The 25,525-nt window shown below is 40.7% G+C and overlaps 1 protein-coding gene across 15 annotated transcripts; it reads left to right on the forward strand.

Moving 5' to 3' along the window:
- The first annotated feature begins 394 nt into the window (after positions 1-394).
- LOC110802225 (uncharacterized) lies at positions 395-23,494 on the forward strand. Of its 15 annotated transcripts, none has more exons than XR_008930293.1 (8): positions 398-598; positions 1,129-1,329; positions 1,411-1,491; positions 1,577-1,657; positions 8,176-8,292; positions 8,465-8,538; positions 19,485-19,572; positions 19,769-20,073. XR_008930293.1 is itself a non-coding variant. In XM_056840080.1 (7 exons), exons 1-6 carry the CDS (start codon positions 569-571, stop codon positions 19,524-19,526), a joined length of 666 nt encoding a protein of 221 aa, XP_056696058.1. In that variant the 5' UTR covers positions 395-568; the 3' UTR covers positions 19,527-19,572; positions 23,270-23,494. The 15 variants fall into 15 exon arrangements, 13 of the variants coding, with proteins under 13 accessions (XP_056696058.1, XP_056696057.1, XP_056696056.1 ...); XR_008930294.1 differs by having other exon boundaries at positions 20,034-20,073; XM_056840080.1 differs by lacking the exons at positions 8,176-8,292; positions 8,465-8,538; positions 19,769-20,073 and adding exons at positions 19,063-19,293; positions 23,270-23,494 and having other exon boundaries at positions 395-598.
- The last annotated feature ends 2,031 nt before the right edge of the window (positions 23,495-25,525 follow it).

A 25,525-nucleotide genomic window follows, 5' to 3' on the forward strand; every position in this document is an offset into this window, starting at 1 on the left:
AAAAAATAAAAATAAAATTATAATTCTTATATGCCACGTAAGGGTGAATACCGCCTATAGCAGGTTAGTAACTTGTTAGGCTTAATAATAGTAGTTGGGTCATAAAGGTGTATTATTTAGAAATATCGCATAGGTATGCTTAATTAAAGAAAACCGGGCAAAGGTTGGATTAATAATTACAAATTTTCCTTTATTTTATATAGAGTTGGTATGGGTTTGTTCAGAAAATACTAGTTAATCTTCCAAATTAACAGTTGAGCAAGTGTATCAACCTATCGGGTGACATTAATGTAAATAAGAGGTATTATAATGGCTTTTCTGTATTTCAATATGGGTGGGGTGAAATGGGCGTTTAGTTGACGTTATAACGAAGACGGTAACGGTTGTGAGTACAATAGTGAGCAACAGTACGAAATTAATTTGGGCTGTTATTAAATCAAAAGAAAAGATGGTGTAAAGTCATAAAGCTTCCCTCCTCCATTTGTTTTTCTCTCTATAAACCCCTCTCTTCAAACGCATCTTCTATCATAGTCTATGTAATCTGAATTTGTTGTCAATTTAAGGAAAGATGACGAAGTTGAAGTCTTCTTGCAAGGAGGTAAGTGATAAATCCCTTTGTGCATTAATTTATTTTAATTTCGGATAATTTGTTTTGCGATTTAGTTTCGTGAACCCCGAAGTTCTTGAATTTGTATAAATTAGAATGTGAAAGTGTTTGATTTTGTGGGGTTTTGTTGTTAAAACTTTGTATTTGAGTACCCAGATAGCTTAATTGGTAACTTTGGTCAGATCGAACACCATGCAAATCTTTGTTATTTAACTGCTTTATTATTTTATTATTTATATGCAAATCTCTGAAATAGTTGTTTACATTGGTATTTAATATGTGTAATTAAAAAATTAAGTTGGTGTCGAGGATAATTGAGAGAACTCTTAAGTTGTTGACACTATTGGTATTTAATTTTAGGAATATAGGGGATTTAAATTGATGTTGAAATTACTTGTGAAAACTTTGAAGTTGTTGTTATTTGTGTACAGTTAAACTGAAATTTGGTTAAAAAAACTGGGGCAATTAACAATCTTAGTAATTGACTGTGTTGTGTATATATGCCTGATTTCATGGGCAAGAAGATGAGTAGATTTCGAAATTGTGGGAAGTTTAATTTGAATGAAGTTGCTGAATTTGAAGTGCATAGCAGTTCAAATAGTGAGCAAGATGACAGTGAAGATCGTGATTTTAATGCTGATATTGTTGATGACGAGGATGATGATGAGCTTTTAAATCCGGTGAGCACTACCACTATGAAACAGAAGAGGGGGCGTCCAAAGGTATGGTTTTTCCAAAATTGAAATAGTAATAAGCTTTAATGTATACAAACTTAAAAAGGGTGTATAAAATGAATGTACTAGGGATCGAAGAACAAACAGCAGGCGATAGTGGAAAAGAAAGTTACTAAAGTGAAAGTCACGCTAGAGACGCGAGTATTCGAGGTGGGTGTTGAAATGTTAACTTTTTGGTTTGGTATGTGTACCATTAAATGTGAAGAGGATAACATTCTTGGAAATTATTTTATAGGACAATAGTTTCACTAAGGGCGGTGAAGTGAAGGAAGCTGGTGACGTGTTGAAAGTCCTTCAAGAGGAATATAAAGGACGGGTAAGAATGTCAAGTAAACGTCGAATATCATTTTATGCTTAATACATCATCAGTGGGTGCACGAAACATATCAACAGCAATATCAGTGGAAGCAGTGGGTACTAGTATGCTAAGAGGAGTAAGTGAATCTGTGCTAGGAGTATGCAAAGGCAGAACATTATCGCCCGCATTAACAACGCTTTCTTGTGTGCCAGGAGTAAGTGAATCAGGAAATCAGGAGTTGATACAGGACAATCATATACAGTTGATTCCCGTTTTCTTTTAAGGGTTATTGAAGCAGAACCATCACCACCAGGACCACCATCCCCTACGCTGCTGTTTGGTGCTGACTCCAATATCCCCTTATCCAATTGTTCATTAATCTCTTTGATCTTTGTAAGCACCATTTTCGTACTCCCATCCTTAACCATTGCTTTGCACATACATGTTCGAAAGCTAACGCCATCTTATCAACCTGTGTAAAAATAAAGTGTCATTTAAGAAAACTTTGAACACTCTAATAGATATCACTAGGTTATTGACAGGCTAAATTGCACTCCTATCAAAGATAAACCTAACGTTCACCAACTAAAAATATAGTAAGAGAAGCAGGGATCGTATCCACAGGGAAACATGCATTCTTTCTACTATTAAAAGACTAATCTAGACTACTGGTAACAAGAGTTGAGTTGGTTTGTATATTAAACTAAAGCAAGTAATCAAATCGGAAAATAACAATATTAAAGGAATCTAGGGCAGCGGTTCACCATAAATGCAGACCAGGATTGGACAACGGACAATAACAATCAGTTAACAATCATAACTAGGAAAACATGCATCTCTCGAATCTTATGAATTCCTTAGGATAAAACAACTAGCAGGCTCTCGCTATGTACTAGAAATAATTCCTATCTAATAGCCACAGACCAAAAACATCAGATTTATACCTCTCGGCGCATAATCTAAGGTTAATCAAACTCAAATCAAAATAGTCCGGCCGGACTATTTTGACGAGCAATAATAATAAGCTATAGAAATTATAATCAATCAATCAATTAATCAAGTCCACATATAATCTCAATCATGCATTCATGGATCCCCTAAACCCTAGAAATTAAACTACTCACTCATGATAATAAATAACAAAGCAATTAACATAATGGAAAACACGATTAAAGCAATAAAATAAATTAAAGTAAGAAGCAATACCGAATTGAAGAACAATTAAATAATAAAGCTTGAATTTTTACTTGGAATTAAAAACTAAGTATTTGAACAATTAGAGAGAAAACTAGAAATAAACTAAGTATTCAAAACTAGAATAATAGATGTCCTCAATAATAAAAAGGCTGAGTATAAATAGTTTGCCCAAAAATAACATTAAAAACGGAAATAAGCCACGCGAAAAACTGCTGGAGGTTGGGGTCGCCCGATCGGGCGAAGTGCTCGACAGTCGGCCCGATCGGGCCAAATTCTGCCCGATCGGGAGGTTTGCGAAGCGTCCAAATATGCCCTCTGATGAGCGCCCGATCGTACCGGGCGAAGTGCGCCCGATCGGGCGCGTACGGATGGTTCCAATTCTTTGGCTTTCCGCCCGATGGTCGCGTTTCGCCCTCAGCTCACAGGGCGATTTGCAATCCTCAATATCCTTCGCCCATATCACCGAGTCTAACTCTCGGGGCTCAACCATAAGCATCTAAGGCTCCCGAAAGTCGACGATAAAGGTCCCAAACTTCCTCGGGCTCGTGTAGTGGCCTAAATCACCATGAAACGGGTCCAAAAAGACCAATTTCTCATAATCAAACCTGAAACTCAAGGCACACTCAATAACACATATTAGTACTAAAAACGGCTCCTAAGAGCTCATTTGACGCATAAAAGTACTAAGGGACGGGGGTAAAACACTATATAAAACACACATATCAAACTCCCCCAAGCTAGATCCTTGCTTGTCCCTAAGCAAGGAAATCATCGATGAATACAAGACCAACTTCACCCCCAACATATTTCCAATGAAAAATATAATTCAAGGCAAAATCCAATGAGCATGCATCAATGTCAACCAATCAAATCCATCCAACTTCTAATCCACCTTAACAATCGTCACGCAAAGCGAACCACAAATGCACAATGGAATTCAAGACTAGTGCTCACACACTCGTCACTCATTTATGTGGCGGATAAAAGGTGTACCCATTCGCTCTCCTCCCAACATATAAGTGAACAATGCCCTCCCAAACTCACAACACTCGTGTGTCTAGAAAAACATACACTCAACCTAGTAGTCGACTCGAAATGCGTCATGTCATAACTTGCATCGATAAACAACTGTTTTCACATAAGTACGACTCTATGCACAAAGGTCGGAAGGTCTTCAAAGCTTGTAATGTTAGGCTTAGGTAAGGGTGCGGTAAATTTGGGTATAATGTGAGCTTTAAAGCCTTGGCTTTGGGGAGTGTGAGGGGGTCGAAAAAGCACGAGGCTAATGCGTGACCTCGTCCCTCGTGGGTATGACGATTCTTTTTTATTCAATCAAGTGTAATTGGATTTCCTGTGAGTTTACACCCAATTGACTAGTAATATAGGAGTCGCCATTCAGTTTTTAACAACAATGAGAAAACCTGACAAAACACGGTTATCGTGACATAAAGGGAGTGCAATTATGTTTCACCACGACGGCCGTAGGTTCCCTTGTGATCCCTGGTGTGGGGATCTCTCAACATACACCCGCAAGGTAGAGATTGAGGGTTCGGGGGACTGTAACTACCGAGAGGAGTACTCGCTCGTCGATAACTCCAGAGGCAGGATATCCTTACTAGCTCAGCATAAATAATTGAAGGGACATGCGTTAACTATTAAACTAATCTGAGTTGATTTTAGCAATATGCAACATATAATACTAGATCGATCGCGATTATCTGTTTTAAATAGCATTAAGGGACCTAGCATGATAATCCAATTTCCCAAAACTATTATATTTGTTAGGCGTGATAGAACAATCAGATTTAGTTAGTTTAACAGTTCATAAAAAGGGCGAGGAAAGCAATTAAATCATCGAAAAGGGACACATTACGACGCACCCTTGAGAGGTGCGTCACGGTTCTCAGAAAACTAACCACTTTGACTTTGCTATTTCTCCTTTTTATTTAACGAATCTCAAATTATGGGACAGGATACGTTCTGTTCGATTTATGGATCGATTGCGACAGAACGCGTGAACAATTTCGCAGCGTAAGGCTTAGGCTAGGGGTTGGAGTCAATACTCAGAATATGAATTGTGTGTTGTTTTCACGTCGAATTTGGGGCTGTATTTATAGGGAAGAGTTCGTGGAAAGATAGAATTGCAGAGTTCTAATCCACAAAGAATTAGGAAAAAATCATGTACCCAGGTATTTTCAGCGCCCATCTTCGGCGCCCAGAGCCAGGCGTTGAAAATAGGGTCTGGGCTGTTTTCTTAGTCAGATTCGGATTCCTGAAATCCGTAGTGTTTGAGACTTAATCGAGTCTTTTGGTGCGTATCAATTTCATGACGGAATGCTTCTGGGCCCGTTACGAACTCTAGGCTCGTTAGGATTTTAATTAATACGTAACTCTTTTTCCGAATCATATTAGGAATAGGATTCTCGCAGTTTTCTATCTCATTTAGGATTTATGTTGGAGTGCAACACCTAATTCTGACAGATTTCTATCTTTTATGACTTTCCACTTTTAGAAGCTACCCTTTACGGCAGTTACTATTTTTAGCAGGTTTCCATAAATAGCAGGTTTCGGGTGAAACGAGAAGGGTGATTGAGATTCGTTATTTTTATAGGAGATGCGTTGTCAAGTGGAGATTTATGTTTCCATCATCGAACCTTTCCCTTTCGGGAATGGGGACAAAAGTAGGTGTCTACAGTTAGCCCCCACTTTGACTGAGTCTTGGAGTAAGACGATGGTCAAAGTACTAGACGGAGTGCGTCACACAAGCCATGGTGTATGTGACCTGTTTTGCGAGGGTCTCACGAGCCCCCGAGTGATAACATTTGACTTAAGGGTCATCACTTGAAATGTCGACATATCCCTCACGTGTCATTGGGATTTGTCAACGGATAGTATAGAATACTCCCTCACTTTGTCATTGTAAGTATCTAAAGAGGCGTAGAAACTCCCTCACTTCGTCATTGGGAGTAGCTACAGATGTTTTCGAAATCAAAGCTATAAAGTGTTATTGGGCCTGGCCAAGCCCAACCACGAGGTAAAAATGTTTTTAAAGATTCTCATTTTCAGGGTTAGCTAAACGAGAAAACCCCCTTGTTTTTTATGGGACGTAAAACGAAGGAAAATCCAGCACATCGTTCTTTTTTGGAAAAACGGAAAACCAATCTTTTAAATTTTGAAAAAAAGGGAAAACTACTCACATCGCTTTTTTGGAAAAAACGGAAAACCAAAAGCTACTCACATCGTTTTTGGGAAAAACGGAAAACCAAAGGCTACTCACATCGTTTTTGGGAAAAACGGAAAACCAAAGGCTACTCACATCGTTTTTGGGAAAAACGGAAAACCAAAGGCTACTCACATAGTTTTTGGGAAAACGGAAAACCAAAGAAAGTTATCGCTGCAGCGACTAAGGACCTGCGCGGTTAGTGACGCAGACCCCGCCGGCTAAAGATGGCGAGCCTGTCCGCTAAGGGTGGACACCCCGTCCGATAGAAGTGGACGAATCTGTTTTGAAATTTGTTTGTGTTTATTTATTTTTTGAAAATAAGGACCTACGTGGTTTGCGCCGTAGACCCCGCCGGCTGAAGATGGCGAGCCTGTTTCATTTTTTACTTTTGAAAATTTCATTTTTGGAAAACTGAGGACCTGCGCGGCTAGTGATGCAGACCCCGCCCGCTGAAGGTGGGCGAGTCCTGTCCGCTGAGGGTGGACGTCCCTGAATTCGTTTTCCTATTTGGAACTCGCGCGGTTCGTGGCGCGATCTTGCCCGATTGAGGTGGGCAAGTCCCTATTTCATTTGTTCTCGTGATTTCTTTGAGAATTTCTTTTCTTATTCATTCTTGCAAAATGCTCAGATTTAGTTGTAACCTGAACGTGGGTTGACAATGGGTTTAGACGGACCTTTGTCTTGCGACCGTCTGCTTTCGTGGTTTTGAGCTAGTCTTTACGGCTCGATTTTTTCCACTACTTGGTCTTTGATCAGATGACCATGCACAAGTGTCAATGACGACCTTTTCCTGAGGTCGAACCTGCTTTTTTTGAGATATCCAAACATGAGATGGTGTATGGCGTAGTCCGGGAATGTGATTTTGATTGTGCGCTCCTTGTTGGAGTATATTTTTTCGCGAGCCCCCAAGCACTGGGGCTCGTCGGTCGTTTCTCGTATCTTGTAATCATGTTTGGGGTCATGCTCGTATGTGCGAGCGACCTTTTATAGTAGTGTGCTACTTTAGCGAAGCCGTGGAGTGCGACTTTAGTTTTCAGGCGACATCCGATTTTAGCTTGGTCCGGATTAATTCTTTGACAGACAAACATTTTTTATTTGGAAAACCAACGACTTAACGACACACATTTTTGGTGTTTCGAAGAATGACCATGATATTTAATTTGTTTTTGAAAAGTGTATATAAGCATTTTCCGAGACAAGTCTAAGTTTCGACCAAGTTTTAATGTTTATTTTTTTGCTTATTTGGGAGCTAAAGGTGCTTTGGGCTTGATCCTACTTGCAATAGGGCCTCGTGTTTAGCAACACGGTTTTAAGTCCTTTCCTGTTCCGCGTTTTGTGAAATCTGGGCCTTGGGCTGCATTTCCGGCGCCCAAGGCTAGGCGTTAAACATTTCGGCGCCCAGCCATGGGCGCTGGAAGTCTTTTCCTGGTGATATTTGACTTTCGGATTTTCTAACACGTTTCCGAATGGGATCAGGATGTCACTGGGTGCGTTCAGCTATATATAGGGACTAGATACGTCCCTATTTTCCACCACTCTCAATTTGATTTCTCTCTTTTTTGCTGTGTTTTAATTACTCATTGCTTTGCCATGTCGATCCCTACTTTCTCACTCCAACGGACTGTTAGGCGTTGGCTACGGGCCCTTACTCCCATAGAAAAGGCTTTGTTAAAAGAATACCACTTAGAGGCACTTTTAGGCTTACAACAAATTAATATTGATTATAACTTTCTGCATGGTGCCCTAAGTTTTTTGGGACTCTGATCATCATGTTTTTGCCTTTCGGGGCAACGAAATATGTCCTTTGCCAGATGAATTTGCTGCGATCCTTGGTTATCCTACTAATGCTACTCCTGTTACCCCTGACACTATTGAAGAGGGTAAAACAACCATAGGGGCTTTCCTAGGACTAGATGATAACATGTTTGCTGAAATTGTTGTAGGTGACGAGGTTAACTTGGCAAAACTTGTAAAACACCACTTTAGGCCTAGTAAGAATATGACCGAACATAAATTGAATATTCGAGCCCTTGTATTTTGCTTGTTGAATCATTATTTGCTGTCGAATAACAATGGTGAGTTCGGTGACATAAGGTTGATCCCCTTGATTAGCCAGATGGAAAGTTGCTATTCTATTATGCCGTTGGTTGTTGCCGAGACTTTGCTGAGTGCGGATGAGCTGAAGAAGGATGCCAAATCTGAATATTTTAAGGGAAGCCTCCTATTACTGCAGGTAATCGATTTTTTTTCTTGCGCACGTATACATGTTTTTTTTTTGCGTACACAATGAGTTTCAGCGCCCAGGGCTGGGCGCTGGAATTTTCGGCGCCTGGTCCTGGGCATTGAAACTGCGCACCAGGAACTGTTTTCTTTTATTATTTTTTGATCGTGCCCGCTTTTTGCAGATTTGGCTCGTGGAACGGGCTTAGACTTTTGGAAGCTCCTGCCGATCCTAAACATTATCGCCCTATAGCCTTGGGTAACCGAAAATACTTGCACCAAGGCCAGGACGAGGCCGAGTGGACCTCCTTTTTTACTTATGGCATTTGTTCTATTAAGTGGGTGGTACCATGGTGGGGTTTGACTACTATGACAGGGGGTTCTGATGTATCGGTTTATGTTTCTTTGTTGGGGCTATCTCGTCCCATTTATATTTTCCCTTAACGAGTCATGCGTCAATATGGTTTAAGGCAGAATATCCCCTTTTCTGATACGGTACCACCTAAGGTAGCGGCCTTTTCACAAGCACGGGTTCTAGCGTGGGCTAAGTATTATGATGGTCTCCCGCGTTGGGCCGTAGCTACAAATGGCTTTGTGGGTCTTTCTGAAAACTACAAGTTGTGGATGAGCTCCGATGATAAAGATGTGAGGACCGAGGCTCGAAATGGGGAGCCGGCTGAGCTTTTGATACCTCGTATTCGTGTTAAGTATGAGGGTCCTGATTCTGCCAAACGTCGTACCTATAGTATTAAGACTGTGAAAGCTCGTCCTGATCGAAAGCGAAAGGAAGTTCCTCCCCGTTCCAGTTTTAGGCCTAAAAAGATGCCTAACATGAAGGGGCCTGCTGTTGTTAAAAGAAATGCAAGCTCTCGCGGAGATCGTCGCCGGAAAAATGTATGGGTTAGGAAGGCTCAGCCGCCTGTAGAAACAGTGGCTAGTCTAGTTGATGATAATAATCCTTCTCCCACCATTGTCTGTGCCCTTGAGGCTGAGCGGGCTATAACTGAGAATGTTTCTGAAGCCTTGGCATCTTTGGAAGTTAGTGTCCAGGAGCCGGTTCTTATGGAGATTGATATTGGGGCAGCGCAGAAGACTGTGGGGGTGGATCCTGCGAACATTGCCCCCTACAAGACTTTATTTGATGATCCGGAAGAACTAGAGTAGTGTAGTTCTTGCTAGGGTGTAGGTGCCCTTTATTTATTTCAGTTGTGTTTGTTTTTATTCTTAGCACTTTGTTTTCCTTCTTATTATTTTTTCAATAAAGGCGTATTTTTATTTTTCATTTTCATTTATTTTTGTTTCTCCTCTTTTTTATGTTTTTATATGTCTAACACTTTTTGCACAAAGAATATGTGTTTTTTTTATTGGACTGAATCCTTGGTAAGGATTGCCTACGTATCTTGTCAGAATCAGGTCGCGCGTAGTTCTAGCTTTAGAATAAGTTCTAGTATGCCGGATTTCGGTAGATATGCCCTGAGGTGGAAGCATATTACTTAATCGGTCAAATGAGTGAAGTATTATCATTATTTTCATCTGTCGTTTTTTGCCATAAGTCGCGTAAAAATGAAATTCGACTAATTTGTATGGATATATTTTTGGTAAGCCTATTTGGATACGTACTGTACCCCCCAAGTGTTCGTTATTTTTCCGTTGTGTGCGGATAAAATGACGAGCACTTCTGAAAAGAAAATCTTTGGCAGGCAGAGAGTTTCAACGCCCAGGCTGGGGCGTCAGAAATTTCGGCGCCCAGCCCTGGGCGCTGAAAATGATTTCTGGCGGTCGTTTTTGACGCTTTGCTTCACATGTTCTTGCATTTATTTCTTTTTTGTGCCTTGATTTTTGCTCGTATTTAAAGTCAATTTTGAGGCTATTTTGGAGGCTTTTTTGACTGTTAGCGTGAAATGCATTTTTGTCCGGATTAATTTTTTCTATTCGTGACTCGAAACAGTTTTGAAAATGGAGTTAAGGTGCGGAAGTTATGAAGATCTTTGTGTAGGCTTTTGAGTGGGTTGAGGTGCGTGTTGATGCGGGGGGCGGTGTCTATTTTTTATGAGTTTTTTTCTTGAGCAACCTTTGTATTGTTTGAATTTGATTTCCTTTTGATTTCTTTGGGTTGCATGGATTGATTTTTATGATGACACTGGTTGACTTTTATGTTTTGGGGATATGAATGGGATGGTGCGGTTTATTTTGTGGGTTTCGGGAATTGGTTCCCATGACACTATTTCAAAACCGAGTGGGCTTTGTTTGTTGGGCCTAGAGTGGGCCGCCTCTTTATTTTTGTATTTTGCAAGTACATTTGGTGTTTATTTAGTGTTAGAATAAAATTTTTAGGAGAAATATTACGCCTTTATTGATTCGGAAAGTAAGGAAAACACACTGAAATAAAAATGACCTATATTCTAAGGGGCCTTAGGACCATCTAAAGTCTCTATTATTTTTTCTACCAATCTAAAGAACTACTAGGCGCTTTTTTACTAATGGTGCTCTATGTGGCTCAAGCCTGGGGTTTAGTCTCATAAAACTTCGGTCCTTCACCGGTACTCATCTTGAATTCTATTCCTTTTGCATTGACCCACTGATATGTCTTCACCCATCCGTTCTCGATCTCTTCTAGTGTTGATGCAGGAGAGATTAACCGGGTTGGATCGAAACCTTCATCTTGTAAAGCTAGGGTAGTCATCACAGTCTCGTCCTCCATAGGCCTCGATTCGTTAAACAATGTCCATAGAGTCTGGTTGTCCAATATTTCAGCTGTTTTAGTCTTGGTAAGGTGGGGTGCCTCATCCAAGGTGTGGCAGTCATGGAAAATTTCAAATCCGGGTTTTAGCAAGCCATCCTGAACGAAGGGTTCAGGGAAATCCCAGCATGGGTGTTCTTCTCCTTCCCGAACGAACATCCCGTTAAGGGTTCTTTGATACGGGGGAAGGAGGGTGGTTTGTTTGGCTTTGTTAAGGCGTAGCCCAGACAGGCGGTCAGCAATATCTTCCTCCGTTGGTTCATAGCCTAAGCCAAAGGGAGTAGATTTGTCGGGTAAAGGATGGAATGTGCATTCCTTCTTCCTTATGCCCAATGGGGTTCCTGGAAAATAACCTTGAGCTAGCAGCATTCTAGGGATGACCCGGGATGCATGCGGGTCTAGGAATGCTGGATCATAGTCTTCGATGAACTGGATTTTTCTTCCATTTGAAACCCATAAAGGTCGTCCGCAGTTTCGGCCGTTCCAACCATAGTACAACTGATGTCGAGAGGAGGGGCGCGGATTTCTAGTATTACCCCATTATGGTTAAGTTTAACCATTTGGTGCATGGTAGAAGCCACACCTCCTAAGTCATGGAGCCAAGGTCGCCCCAATAGGAGGTTGAAAGTGGGCTTGATGTCGATTATTTGAAACTCCGTGGTGCGTGCCACAGATCCGGTTTGTATGGTAAGGTTGATTTTTCCCAACACAGGCCATCAAGATTTATCATAGGCTCGTACCCCTTGTGTGGAGGTTTGGAAGTCATCGCTTCCTAGTCCCAAGCAATGGGCGGTTCGCAACGGGCAAACGTTAACCGCCGAACCGTTATCTACGAGCGCTAGGGGGATGTTTTTCCCTTTGCATCCAACTACTAGATAGAGGGCTTTGTTATGGGCACCCCCCTCTCTGGGTAGATCTTTGTCAGTGAAAACTATGGCCTTTTCTCTAGCATCTCTCGTGACGTGGTTAACCAATGAGTCAGGTGTGATATCTGTAGGTACTGAAATGAGGTCAAGTGAGCGAATAAGCTTTTCGCGATGTTCTTTTGAGGTACACATGAGATCCCAGATGGTAATTTCGGCCTTGGTTCTTTTCAATTGTTTCAAAAGAGGATTTTCAATGACTTCTGCGATGGTGGTGTGCCGTCCATTCTCAGGAGCTTGTCTGACTGGGATATCGTCCATAGGAGGTGGGCGAATGTCAAGCTGGTATATTCTCCCTGATCTGGTGAGGTTGTCGACTCCGGGTTCTTGAGTGGTGGTGTCGATGAGAGCATACCCGGGCCAAGTTTCAGTAAAGAGGTCTTGGCCCGACACTTGAGATAGGTAGATATCTTCAGCATCATCATCCCACACACCGCACACTTCTCTCTCGATTCGATCCATAGGGACCACAGCGAGTGGTGCACCTTGAGGTTTAATGTACACCGTAGGGTCGAAGTTCTCATTTTCTGGTTGGTCGAGAGAGATGTGACAAGAGCCGAGTGGGCTCTTGTTGTTGTTGGGTTTGCCAACGTTAGGGAGAGGTATCACTTCATCCTCTATCATGTCCTGGATGGTATTCTTTAGGTTCCAGCAGTTTTCAGTGTCATGCCCATTTCCTTGATGGAATTTGCAGTAAGTACCTTCGGCCCAATATTTGCTTTTGACAGGAGGGTCACGGGTGGGGCCTATAGGTCTCAATTTTCCTTGATTGGTTAATCTTTCAAAGGCTTGTACCAAAGTCGACCCGAGTGGGGCAAACTTTCGGTCTCGGACCCATCTTCCAGGGCTTCTTCGGGCGGGAGTCTCTTCTACAGCATGGACTTCTTGGGCTTGGGATGTGTTACCCCGATTATAGGTGTTGTTTTTATATGTGGGTTTGCTTTGTATGGTTTTGGCGAGGTCGTCCTCGGTCTTTATTCCCACATCATAAACTCTTTTGAAAGTGTCAAGTCCCAGGTACCTAAGGTGTTGTCTGTAAGCCGTGTCCAGGTTGTCAATGAATTTTTGGACCAATTTTGTTTTGGGAGGCCTATTGATTAGCCGGGCCGCCTGGTCCCTCCATCTAGCAAAGTATGTCGTGAAACCCTCATTTTTCTTTTGGAAGAGAACTTCCAGCTCGCGCATGGTGACTTGGAAATCCATGTTCGACGAGTATTGCTTGATGAAGACATTGACAAAGTCTTCCCAAGTGGGGAAGAGCTTAGGGTCCTGGTGATAGTACCATTTGAGCGGCACAGGTTCCAAGGACAAAGGAAAGGCAGGTAAATACATGGACTTGTCCACGCCTTTCAAGTTCATGGCATTCACAAAGCTCAGTAGATGATCACGGGGATTGTCCGTGGCCTTGAACTTTGGTAAGTCAGATGAACTGAACTTTTGTGGTAGTTTGCCAGGAAAAGGTTCAGGATCGAGGGAGAAGTATTTGCTCCCCATGGTTTGCTGTAGGACCATTTTTTCAATCCTCTTCTCGTTATCGAGGTCATTTTTGGCTTGCGCAGCCGCTAAAGCTTCATTTTCCATTTTCAATTGGCCCATAAGTTGGGTCATTTGGACCATCTGGTCTCGCAAATCTTCGATGGACATGTTTGAAGGTGCGAATCGAGGTTGGGGAAGCGGAGATCCTTAAAATGAGGGACGACGGACGGAGCTTGGTGTCACTAAACCTGATGTTGGCGGTGTATCTTCGAGACGCACTAACCGTTGATTCCCTGATCGGCACCAAGTGGCAGGACCAGTCCTATGGATAAGACAACTACGACTTTAGGATTTGGTTTGTACTTTGGCATAGCCTAGTCTAGACTCGGATTTACTTACTTTTTTATTTGAACATTATTTTTTTCTTGAAGACTTTATTTGAACATCATTTTTTTTGAATACTTTGCCCATGTGACATTCAAGGTTATTTCATTAGCATGCTCGGTTTTGGTGCCGAACATTGTCGTCATAGGAGGCCTAACAACGACACAAAGAGTTATTTTATTTTTTACAAGTCGCTTTTAGAATCGAGTGCCTTTTCATACGCCCTCGCAGCAATTTTTTCGAACTTTTTTTTTTGCTACGTATATTTTTTATGCGCGGGCACAGAGGCTGCCGTGCCTGACCAAAAGGACAGGCAGCAACTTCAACGCCCAGCAGTGGGCGTGAGAAATTTTAGCGCCCAGCCAGGGGCGTTGAAAATGCGTCTCTGGCTGGTTCTCGTTTTCAGTTTTCGTCTACTTTTGTTTATGCGACTTCGATTTGCGTGCTTGCCTAATAACGTCCTTTACGCGTTGTGCAGCGTTTGTGGGATTCGTTACAGGCCATCCCGAGCGTCGCTTATTTTTGTGGCGATCATTCGGGTTTGCGAAACACGTATTTCGGTATAACTCTTTGGCAAATTAGTCCATGAATGTTTGGGCAATTTTTAAGGTCGTTGGTTTTCTAGGATAGTTTGTCACACACAATCACATATTTCGCTACACATAACTAACATTCATCATGAGGCGATAATAACATGTCATGTTGTTTATGATAGGCTTCTATGGGTAGTTATTTGCGCCTGGCTTGGTACCGCTTCTATCGTAGATCCAACACATGCCCCGGTCGAGGTAGTGTCTTCAACAGACGAATTTCGCTCAAGAGGCCAACCCGTAAGTGCAAGCCAAGGGGGCATGCAGGCGAGAGGGACCTAATGAGCGAGCGATTGGGTTCGGGATAGGTGTACTACCTGCACAAGTACCGAGTGGGAAACATGCGCGGCGTATGCACCCCCCTATTGGCGAAAAAAAAGGTATCCTTAGTCCCAACTCCCGAGGGAGCCGAGATTCGTTATGCGGTTCTGCCCGTTCACATTAATATGCTGATTTTCAGGTCGTCCCAACTTGATGGGGAAATAAACGCGGGGTAGGATCGTTTCACCCTTCGGCTATTTTGATTACCTACAAGCACGAGTATTTCCTTCACTATCCCCAGTGGAGTCGCCACTGTGAGGGGGTCGAAAAAGCACGAGGCTAATGCGTGACCTCGTCCCTCGTGGGTGTGACGATTCTTTTTTATTCAATCAAGTGTAATTGGATTTCCTGTGAGTCTACACCCAATTGACTAGTAATATAGGAGTCGCCATTCAGTTTTTAACAACAATAAGAAAAACTGACAAAACCCGGTTATCGTGACATAAAGGGAGTGCAATTATGTTTGACCACGACGGCCGTAGGTTCCCTTGTGATCCCTGGTGTGGGGATCTCTCAACATACACCCGCAAGGTAGAGATTGAGGGTTCGGGGGACTGTAACTACCGAGAGGAGTACTCGCTCGTCGATAACTCCAGAGGCAGGATATCCTTACTAGCTCAGCATAAATAATTGAAGGGACATGCGTTAACTATTAAACTAATCTGAGTTAATTTTAGCAATATGCAACATATAATACTAGATCGATCGCGATTATCTGTTTTAAATAGCATTAAGGGACCTAGCATGATAATCCAATTTCCCAAAAATATTATATTTGTTAGGCGTGATAGAACAATCAGATTTAGTTAGTTTAACAGTTCATAAAAAGGGCGAGGAAAGCAATTAAATCATCGAAAAGGGACACATTACGACGCACCCTTGAGAGGTGCGTCACGGTTCTCAGAAAACTAACCACTTTAACTTTGCTATTTCTCCTTTTTATTTAACGAATCTCAAATTATGGGACAGGATACGTTCTGTTCGATTTATGGATCGATTGCGATAGAACGCGTGAACAATTTCGCAGCGTAAGGCTTAGGCTAGGGGTTGGAGTCAATACTCAGAATATGAATTGTGTGTTGTTTTCACGTCGAATTTGGGGCTGTTTTTATAGGGAAGAGTTCGTGGAAAGATAGAATTGCAGAGTTCTAATCCACAAAGAATTAGGAAAAAAACACGTACCCAGGTATTTTCAGCGCCTAGGCCTGGGCGCCGAAGATTTCGGCGCCCAGAACCAGGCGTTGAAAATAGGGTCTGGGCTGTTTTCTTAGTCAGATTCGGATTCCTGAAATCCGTAGTGTTTGAGACTTAATCGAGTCTTTTGGTGCGTATCAATTTTATGACGGAATGCGTCTGGGCCCGTTGCGAACTCTAGGCTCGTTAGGATTTTAATTAATACGTAACTCTTTTTTCCGAATCATATTAGGAATAGGATTCTCGCAGTTTTCTATCTCATTTAGGATTTATGTTGGAGTGCAACACCTAATTCTGACAGTTTTCTATCTTTTATGACTTGCCACTTTTAGATGCTACCCTTTACGACAGTTACTATTTTTAGCAGGTTTCCATAAATAGCAGGTTTTGGGTGAAACGAGAAGGGTGATTGAGATTCGTTATTTTTATAGGAGATGCGTTGTCAAGTGGAGATTTATGTTTTCATCATCGAACCTTTCCCTTTCGGGAATGGGGACAAAAGTAGGTGTCTACAGGGAGCATAAATCCTAAATACAACCATGATCAACCAATATAATGAACATAACTCTCCCACTCAACACATGACAAAACAACAAACAACCAACACCATACTTTCTTGCCTTTTTCACAATTATGACCAATCACTCATAAGGATATAAATTTGCAAAACTTGATTGAAACAATACTTTGAACTTTTTCAGAGAGTATTAGATTTTTCTCTTTCTTTTCTTTTTCAATCTCTTTTTTTTCTTTCTTTTAGAAACCTTCACATTTGTTTTATTCTTTCATCTCTTTCATTTTCGACACATTTTTCAACAACAACCATGATAACATGAACTCCTTTTTCAACATTCACTTTGTGCTCAAAATGTGGCACACTACAACTCCCTCACCTCACTGCTATTAGCTCCCCCAAGCTAGGCTTGGGACTAGTAACCAATGGGGTTTTCACAGGCTTGTAATACGGCTAGTCACCGAATAAAGGGCACAAGCAACAACATGGGTGGAAAAGGAGGGAACAAATGTATCTACATTCATCTGAAGGCTACCTAAATAGAAAAATGCCTTCGTCCTCCACAATGTGCATGTATATGAGTCATAAAACACTACTAACGGTTGCAAATCAATACTCAAAATCAATGACACACCAGGAAACTATCACACAATCCTAACCAAGTCAACTAGCCAAGCACCAAGTCCACAAATAGTTAGTCGGAGTTGACTCATGTTAAGGCATCAAAATAATCGAATTTTAAATCATGGCTAACACATCTACATTTCTCATCATCAATTACCAAGAATAAAAACAATTTCCAATCTAGGGGCACAGGGAAGCATGATTTTGTATTCATCGGAACGTATTTTTGTATTTTTTTTTCAAAGCAATAAACTAATCTAGAAAGCAATAAACACACCAAAATAAACACACAAAAATAAGTAAAACCAAAAATAAAAAGAAAACATACCTAAAATGTACAAGTGAGTGAAACACCCCCCCCAAGATAAATCAGACAATGTCCTCATTGGCTCAAGGGGTATCGAACCATCTCGATCCTCCTCAGCATCATTGATGGCCTTGACCATCATCACCATCATTACCATCATCACCACCTCGACCACCATAACCGTTAGTGCCCGCTCCATACCCACCGTAGTAGGTGGGTGTGAAGGTTCCCATAGAACCGGGAGATCCATATCCCTCCGCGAGATAGGTAAACCAGGAAGGGTGCTGAGCATCCGGAGCAATGTAGCCCTGTTTGGCATACTGATCATAGATAGGGAACATGGCCCTCTGGTGATCACTCGCAAACTCATGAAAACCAATCTCGAGCCTCCCTAACCTCTCATGAACGGACCCCTGCTCCTCCTCTGGTGTAGGGCCACCCTGAGGCCTGCCCCCCATCCCCTCGGCGCCCCCTCCTAAAGTAGGTGCGAGGCTCGGGCTGAAACTGGTGGGGCTCTGGCTGTGGGTCAGGCTGGGGCTGTGGGTCAGGCTGCTCTTGCTCAAATCCAGCATATAAATAGTGAGCCTGGCTGGGTCTGAAACTGGTGCGGCCCTGAGGGTCGGGCAAGGTGAAAAGCCTGTTCCCCTCGAACACCCAATACATGGAACCCGGCCTAAACAACCCATGCTCACCCTGTAAGCGGCTAAGCCCAGCAAAATAGGCCAAGTCTAATAGGTTGCTACCCAAAACCGGAGTCTGGTTAGCCTCAACAAAGTTAACCGTGGCCATGGCAATGTGGGTGATCAACCCACCAATGGTGATACGGGTGGTGTGCGTGCTAGTGGCTATAAAATAAAGTTGGGAGGCCATTGATGTGCTAAGTTCATGGTATACCTCTCTTCCCCCTCTAAAACATAGCCACCCAAAATCTCCAGCTCAGTACTCCTAACATTTTGAGTCTCCTCTCTACCAAAAATTGTGAACCCCATGAACCTGTAGAAAACAATAGGGACAGGGTGTTGAATCTTGGAAGCATGCAAGTGCTGCATACTACCGGGATTATCATTACCAATCAGCTTTCCCCACATGGTACAGTTATTATGAGCACTATCAAGCTTCCTACTAGGGGCAGTGGACAAACCAAAAATTCCACCAAAATCAGCTATACTCAGGCTCACATTACGGTTCATCAAGCGAAAATGAACCGACGATACAGTCCTATAACCATCTCTACGCAATTGCAAAGAACTCAGAGATTCCAAAGTCAATCGTCTAAATGTAAGACGCAACATGCTATACATACTTTTCATGCCGACACCATAAAAAACTCGTTTTACATCTTTTTCAATACCCATATCATGAAGAGATTTTTGACATATAAAACGAGTAGGGATTACCCACTAGTAGAAAAAACCCCTGTTGCAGCCCCCTTGTTGCAGCGTACATATATAAATACGCTTCAACAACCAGTCGGTCAACGCGGGTCAAACCCTTTAAAGGGTTATCGCAGCGTACATTTTAAATGTTCGCAGCAAATGTGTTTGTTGCAGCGTACAAAATAAAAGCCCGCAGCAACAACCCGACTTTATCGCAGCGTACATGCTATTGCCCCCTGCAACAAGTCCGCGTTTCAAAATTTTTTGCTGCAATAACGTTATTTCGTCAATAGCTTTTTCACTTAACAAAATATCTCAAAATTTTATTTTCCAGCGCTCTCTCAACTCCTTCTCTCCAAGCATCTGGCCTTCGAACTCAGCCGTCGAACTCAGCCGCCGTCGAACTCAGCAGCCGTCGAACTCAGGCGTTGCTCGGCCCTGCGTCGCTGTCTTCGCCGGTGGGTCTGTGTTCTCGCCTCATCTCCCCCATCGCGTTCTGTTCTCGCCGTCACAGTCCCAAGTATTTCGATCTCTTACTCTCTCTTGCGCGAATCTGTTTGAGGAGGTATAGTTTTCCAACTTTTTGTGTTTGTTTTCCAACGTAATTGTTGGAGCTTGCTAAAACAACATATTTATCAATGTAATCCTTTAAAATTTATGCCCTTTCTGTTTAGTATTTCACTCAAATAATCCCTTTTTCTGTCGTTTGGAGTTTTTTTTAATACAATTTTTGCTTTTTTGGTGTAAAATATTTAGGAGGCATTCAGTGAATCGTCCACCAACACCAGATGCAGGTGATGAGCAAGAAAAGGAACTTACCCTTCAAGAGAAAATCAATATTAAGGTCTGTTTCTTCAACCCCGTTAATTTGTTCTTTTAAAAAGAAGAAAAATAACTTGCTTCTTGCTGTTAATTTGCTGGGCAGATCCTTTGATTTGGGTTTTTTAAATAATTTTTTGGACACTCAAAAGTTATGGATTTTGATTTTGTGGATTGAATTGCGTGGTTTAAGATGGGTATTTGGTTAATTGACTTTACAGTTGATGGAAAGTGGAGAAAAGGAGAGATTGATGGATCTTTTGAGAGAAATGCTGATTGAATGTGGATGGAAGGATGAAATGAAAGCTGTTTGCAGGATTGAACCTCTCCCCCACATCCCTTGTAGTATAAACCTAATCCTGCTGGTGTTGGGATTTAATAATCAAGTTGATAGTGTAATTTGAATCAAGTTGATAGTGTGATTTCTTGTAATCCTGCAAATTAGTCATGTTTGAGTTTCAACTAAGATTTGCTTCCAATATTCAGGACATTTATAATGAAGAAAGGGAGGAACAATGTAACTATAGATGATCTTATTCGTTTAATTACTCCAAAAGGAAGAGGTATATATCTTGTTTAAGGTTTTGCTTCTCGTGTTGTGTATGTGTTGTCAATTGTCAAAGCATGCTCCTAATTACATTGCTTATTGCTAAGCAATGTAATTGTTTAGGGAATAAGAAAACGAGGCGATTCCTGATTTCAAGCTTTTCTAGACAGGAATTCTTTTTACTTTGTTCCAAGTACTGAGATGTTAAGGTTGATTGAGCTTTGACATTTACTTGTAGAAATGAGATGTTAAGGAAAATCTGATCTGACCCAAAAGCTGAAGTTACCTTTGTTTTTGGTATTACCAAGTCATGACTCATGTGCGAGCAATGAGTTTATGAAATATTGTTTGGTCTTGGTGTTGCAGAACGTGTAAGCTGTAACAATGCTAAGAAATGATTGGAAGACTTAAAACTAATTAAGTAATTATAGCAGTTATATTTATTATCTGCAGTTGAATACCTTCATTTTGTGTGTAATAAATCAGCAGTTGCAAAACATTTGAAATTGATGCGGGTGAGATCTTTTGTAATGCATCATCTATTCCTGATCCCGTGAAAGCTGAGCTGTTGCAGCGAATTTGGACATTTCTAAATGCTACTACACTTTGATACGAGAAGCTGTTACACTTTGATGGTGGCCCTTTACCGTCTTAGTAGAGGAAACGCTAGTTCTTCGACCTACCTAGGTTTGTGACTACAGTATCATTGTGGCTAAAATGAGGCTTTTTTGCTCCCAAATATGAAATAAAGAACCTTAGGACTCATTTTAAACATATTAAATGTTTTATATGATTAGTTTTAACTTTCCAAGACTTACTCCAATCTATTTATGCACATTCGAGACTTCTTTGGCCGTTATAGGTCATATTTAGGCTAAAATGACATTTTCGCTCCCAACTTTGATCTAACGAACTTAAAAACTAATTTCAAACTTATTACATGATTCATATGATTATTTTTAACTTTTCAAGACTCAATCCGATCTATTATGCACATTTGAGACTTGTTTGGTCGTTATAGGTCATATTTAGGCTAAAATGAGACATTTTCGCTCCTAACCTTGAACTAAAGAACCTAAAGACTCATTTTAAACCCTTTACATGATTAATATTCTTAGTTTTAAGTTTCCAAGACCTAAGGACTTATTTTAAACTTATTACATGTTTAATATGCTTAGTACGTTTTAAGTTTCTAAGACTTATTCTAACTACTTATACACATTTAAGGCTTGTTTGGTCGTTATAGGACATATTTAGGCTAAAATGACATTTTCGCTCCCAACTATGAACCAAAGAACCTAAGGACTCATTTTAAACTTACTAAATGTTTTATATGCTTATTTTTAACTTTCTAGGACTCATTCCAATCCATTTATGCACATTTAAGGCTCATTGTGTCGTTATAGGTCATATTTAGGCTAAAATGACATTTTCGCTCCCAACTTTGAACTTAAGAACCTAATGACTCATTTTAAACTTATTATATGATAAATATGCTTAGTTTTAAGTTTCTAAGACTTATTCTAATCTATTTATGCACATTTAATGCTTGTTTTATCGTTATAGGTCATATTTAGGCTAAAATGACATTTTCGCTCCCAACTTTGAACTTAAGAACCTAATAACTCATTTTAAACTTATTATATGATAAATATGCTTAGTTCTAAGTTTCTAAGACTTATTATAATCTATTTATGCACATTTAATGCTTGTTTTATCGTTATAGGTCATATTTAGGATAAAATAAGGCATTTTCGATCCCAACTTTAAAATAAAGAACCTAAGGACTTATTTTAAACTTATTACATGTTTAATATGCTTAGTTTTAAGTTTCTAAGACTTATTCTAACTACTTATACACATTTAAGGCTTGTTTGGTCGTTATAGGACATATTTAGGCTAAAATGACATTTTCGCTCCCAACTATGAACCAAATAACCTAAGGACTCATTTTAAACTTACTAAATGTTTTATATGCTTATTTTTAACTTTCTAGGACTCATTCCAATCTATTTATGCACATTTAAGGCTCATTGTGTCGTTATAGGTCATATTTAGGCTAAAATGACATTTTCGCTCCCAACTTTGAACTTAAGAACCTAATGACTCATTTTAAACTTATTATATGATAAATATGCTTAGTTTTAAGTTTCTAAGACTTATTCTAATCTATTTATGCACATTTAATGTTTGTTTTATCGTTATAGGTCATATTTAGGCTAAAATGAGGCATTTGCGCTCCTAACTTTGAACTAAAGAACCTAAGGACTCATTTTAAACTTATTACATGATTAATATGCTTAGTTTTAAGTTTCTAAGACTTATTCTAACTACTTATACACATTTAAGGCTTGTTTGGTCGTTATAGGACATATTTAGGCTAAAATGACATTTTCGCTCCAAACTATGAACTAAAGAACCTAAGGACTCATTTTAAACTTACTAAATGTTTTATATGCTTAGTTTTGACTTTCTAGAACTCATTCCAATCCATTTATGCATATTTAAGGCTCATTGTGTCGTTATAGGTCATATTTAGGCTAAAGTGCCATTTTCGCTCCCAACTTTGAACTTAAGAACCTAATGACTCATTTTAAACTTATTATATGATTAATTTGCTTAGTTTTAAGTTTCTAAGACTTATTCTAATCTATTTATGCACATTTAATGCTTGTTTGATAGTTATAGGTCATATTTAGGCTAAAATGAGGCATTTTCGCTCCTAACTTTAAAATAAAGAACCTAAGCACTCATTTTAAACTTAATACATGTTTAATATGCATAATTTTAACTTTATAAGACTCGTTCCAATCTATTTATGCACCTTTAAGGCTCATTAGGTCGTTGTAGGTCATATTTAGGCTAAAATGACATTTTCGCTCCCAACTATGAACTAAAGAACCTAAGGACTCATTTTAAACCTACTAAATGTTTTATATTCTAGTTTTATCTTTCTAGGACTCATTCCAATCCATTTACGCCCATTTAAGGCTCATTGTGTCGTTATAGGTCATATTTAGGCTAAAATGACATTTTCGCTCCCAACTTTGAACTAAAGAACCTAAGGACTCATTTTAGACTATTAGGACATTGTCATTAGTTTCTTGAATGTTAAAATGTGATATTTAATTTGTATTTAATCTAATGTTTAATTTAAATTTCTGTTTTTGTAAAGGTCTACACTCCGAGGATTGCGCCTTATGCGAGGAATTTGATGTGGTTCGTGAGCAATGGGCTAAGTTTTTTACCAGCAAGTATTTATTATTGGCTTTAGCGCGCTTGATCGAGTTGGTTTAGTTGTTATAGAATAAATTTTATATTAAAATGTATGTTTATGTTGAAATTGGAACATATATTTAAATGTAATATGTGCACTTTGGTTTTGGGATATATAGTATACAAAACTCCAGTTGTTGTTTTTATATTTGTTATACAGGTTGCGTTATTCTATTATTGTTTTGACAGGTTTCTATATTTGGTGCAAGACACTCTAGGTATCCCTAAACAAAATTAGAATTTTCCCGCCAAAAGTGCTTTGTTGCAGCGTACATATATATTGTACGCTGCAACAAGGGAAAAAAATTTCGCAAAATTTCAGACTTGTTGCCGCGTACAAATAAATGTACGCTGCAAAAAGTTGAGTCTTTTGCAGCGTACATATATATGTACGCTGCAACAAGTCCAAAATTTTGCCAATTTTTTGGCACTTGTTGCAGCGTACATACATATGTACGCTGCAAAAAACCCCTTTTAGCAGCGAACATTGTACGCTGCAACAAGTTCAGACTTGTTGCAGGCCCCCCAGTTGCAGCATACGATGTACGCTGCAACAGGGGTCTAAAAGCCCGCTGCAATAAGGGTTTTTTCTACTAGTGACCTCCCTCTTTTTGAGGTGGATGAACCGATCACGTTGCCACTCCGTGGTAAAAATAACGTCCGGAAAGTCCCGGTCGGCTTCGAATTGGGGCGGCGGTGGTGGTGGTGTCGGCTCACGAGCTCGGCTAGTCGAAGCCTCATGTTGGTTCCTTCCTTGCATGGTGCAATTTCTCTTTGGACGGCTAGACATGGTTAAAATCTGAATTTTTGGTGGTTTTTGAGTTTTTGGTGAAATTTGGGGATTTGGTGGAGAGTGGAGGAAATTGAAATTGGTTAGGTGTAGGTTGTAGAGGATGATGAGAGGAAGATTTTGATGTAAATTGTGTTGAATTTGGTGGAGATTTGAGGGAGATATAAAGGTTGGAAGCTTTTGGGAGGTTGGGGTTTAATGGAGGAAGAGAGAGAAAAGGGAGGTTGAAGATGAAGGAAATGTCGAGGAAGTGGAAAGAATCGTTCTAATATTTCGCTGAATCGCACTTCGCCCGATCCGGCAACAGCTCGCCCGATCGGGCGATTTTCTGTCTTTTTCTTTCAATCCATACGCGCCCGATCGGGCGCACCTCGCCCGATCCGGATCGGGAAAAACGCGAAACCCATTTTTTTGACTTTTCAACCCAGAATTCATCTGAAGGCCTCGAACTGACGTCATCGCCAACCGCCCGATCGGGCGGATTTTCGCCTGATCGGGCATTTTACTCGCCCTTGGAGTCGTTCGGGCGATTTTCAAGCTAATTGTTTGGATCGACTCGCGCCCGATCGGGCGCACCTTGCCCGATCCGTATCGGGCGATATGCGAGCTGCTCCATTTCAGTTTTAATTCAACTTTTTCGAACGTGGAGCCTTAGACCTGCACATCATTAAACACCCAAACCATAAAATACCCTCTTCTCACCTCTCCAATACCAAAAACCACTGAGACACACACTTGAAAGAATTACACTAAAACACACAAACGAAAGCAAAAAGTACACTACGGAAAGCAATAAATGGATAGTTAAGTACTCATCCCCCGATTAGATTGATGCAATGTCCCCATTACACAATCTCAGTTTATGCGCAGACAACGAAAAGAAGGGGATGAGAGCCACGACAACTCATCGAATGGGGGCACCAAAGATGGTGCCATCTGGTGTCAGATCAATTGCCTTGAATGAGCTATGTGGTGCGGAAAGTGACAGATCACGACCCCGATCATGAATACGGTGCCCATCGTTTACAGAACTTTCGGCCTTTTGGGTCGCAGCATTATCAAACCGTGTCTCCTTTTGAACCCATGCCAAAGAGTTGATATTCTGGTCACCTCCACCTACAAAACAATTTGAAACACATGCTTTCTCCGAAGGATTGTTAGAGTTAGTATGAGTCAATTCATTATTGAAATAATCATTAGAAACATTGACTCCACAACATGACTCCTCTACCATAGGACTCTTAGCAACATGGGTTAAATTGAAAGTAACCTTGTCATCCCCAACATTTAAGGTCACCTTGCCATTCTTGACATCTATGATTGCCCCCGCAGTGTGTAGGAAAGGTCGACCTAAAATAATAGGAA

The sequence above is a fragment of the Spinacia oleracea genome, chromosome 3 (genome assembly GCF_020520425.1).
Source record: "Spinacia oleracea cultivar Varoflay chromosome 3, BTI_SOV_V1, whole genome shotgun sequence".
Classification (NCBI taxonomy): Eukaryota; Viridiplantae; Streptophyta; class Magnoliopsida; order Caryophyllales; family Amaranthaceae; genus Spinacia; species Spinacia oleracea.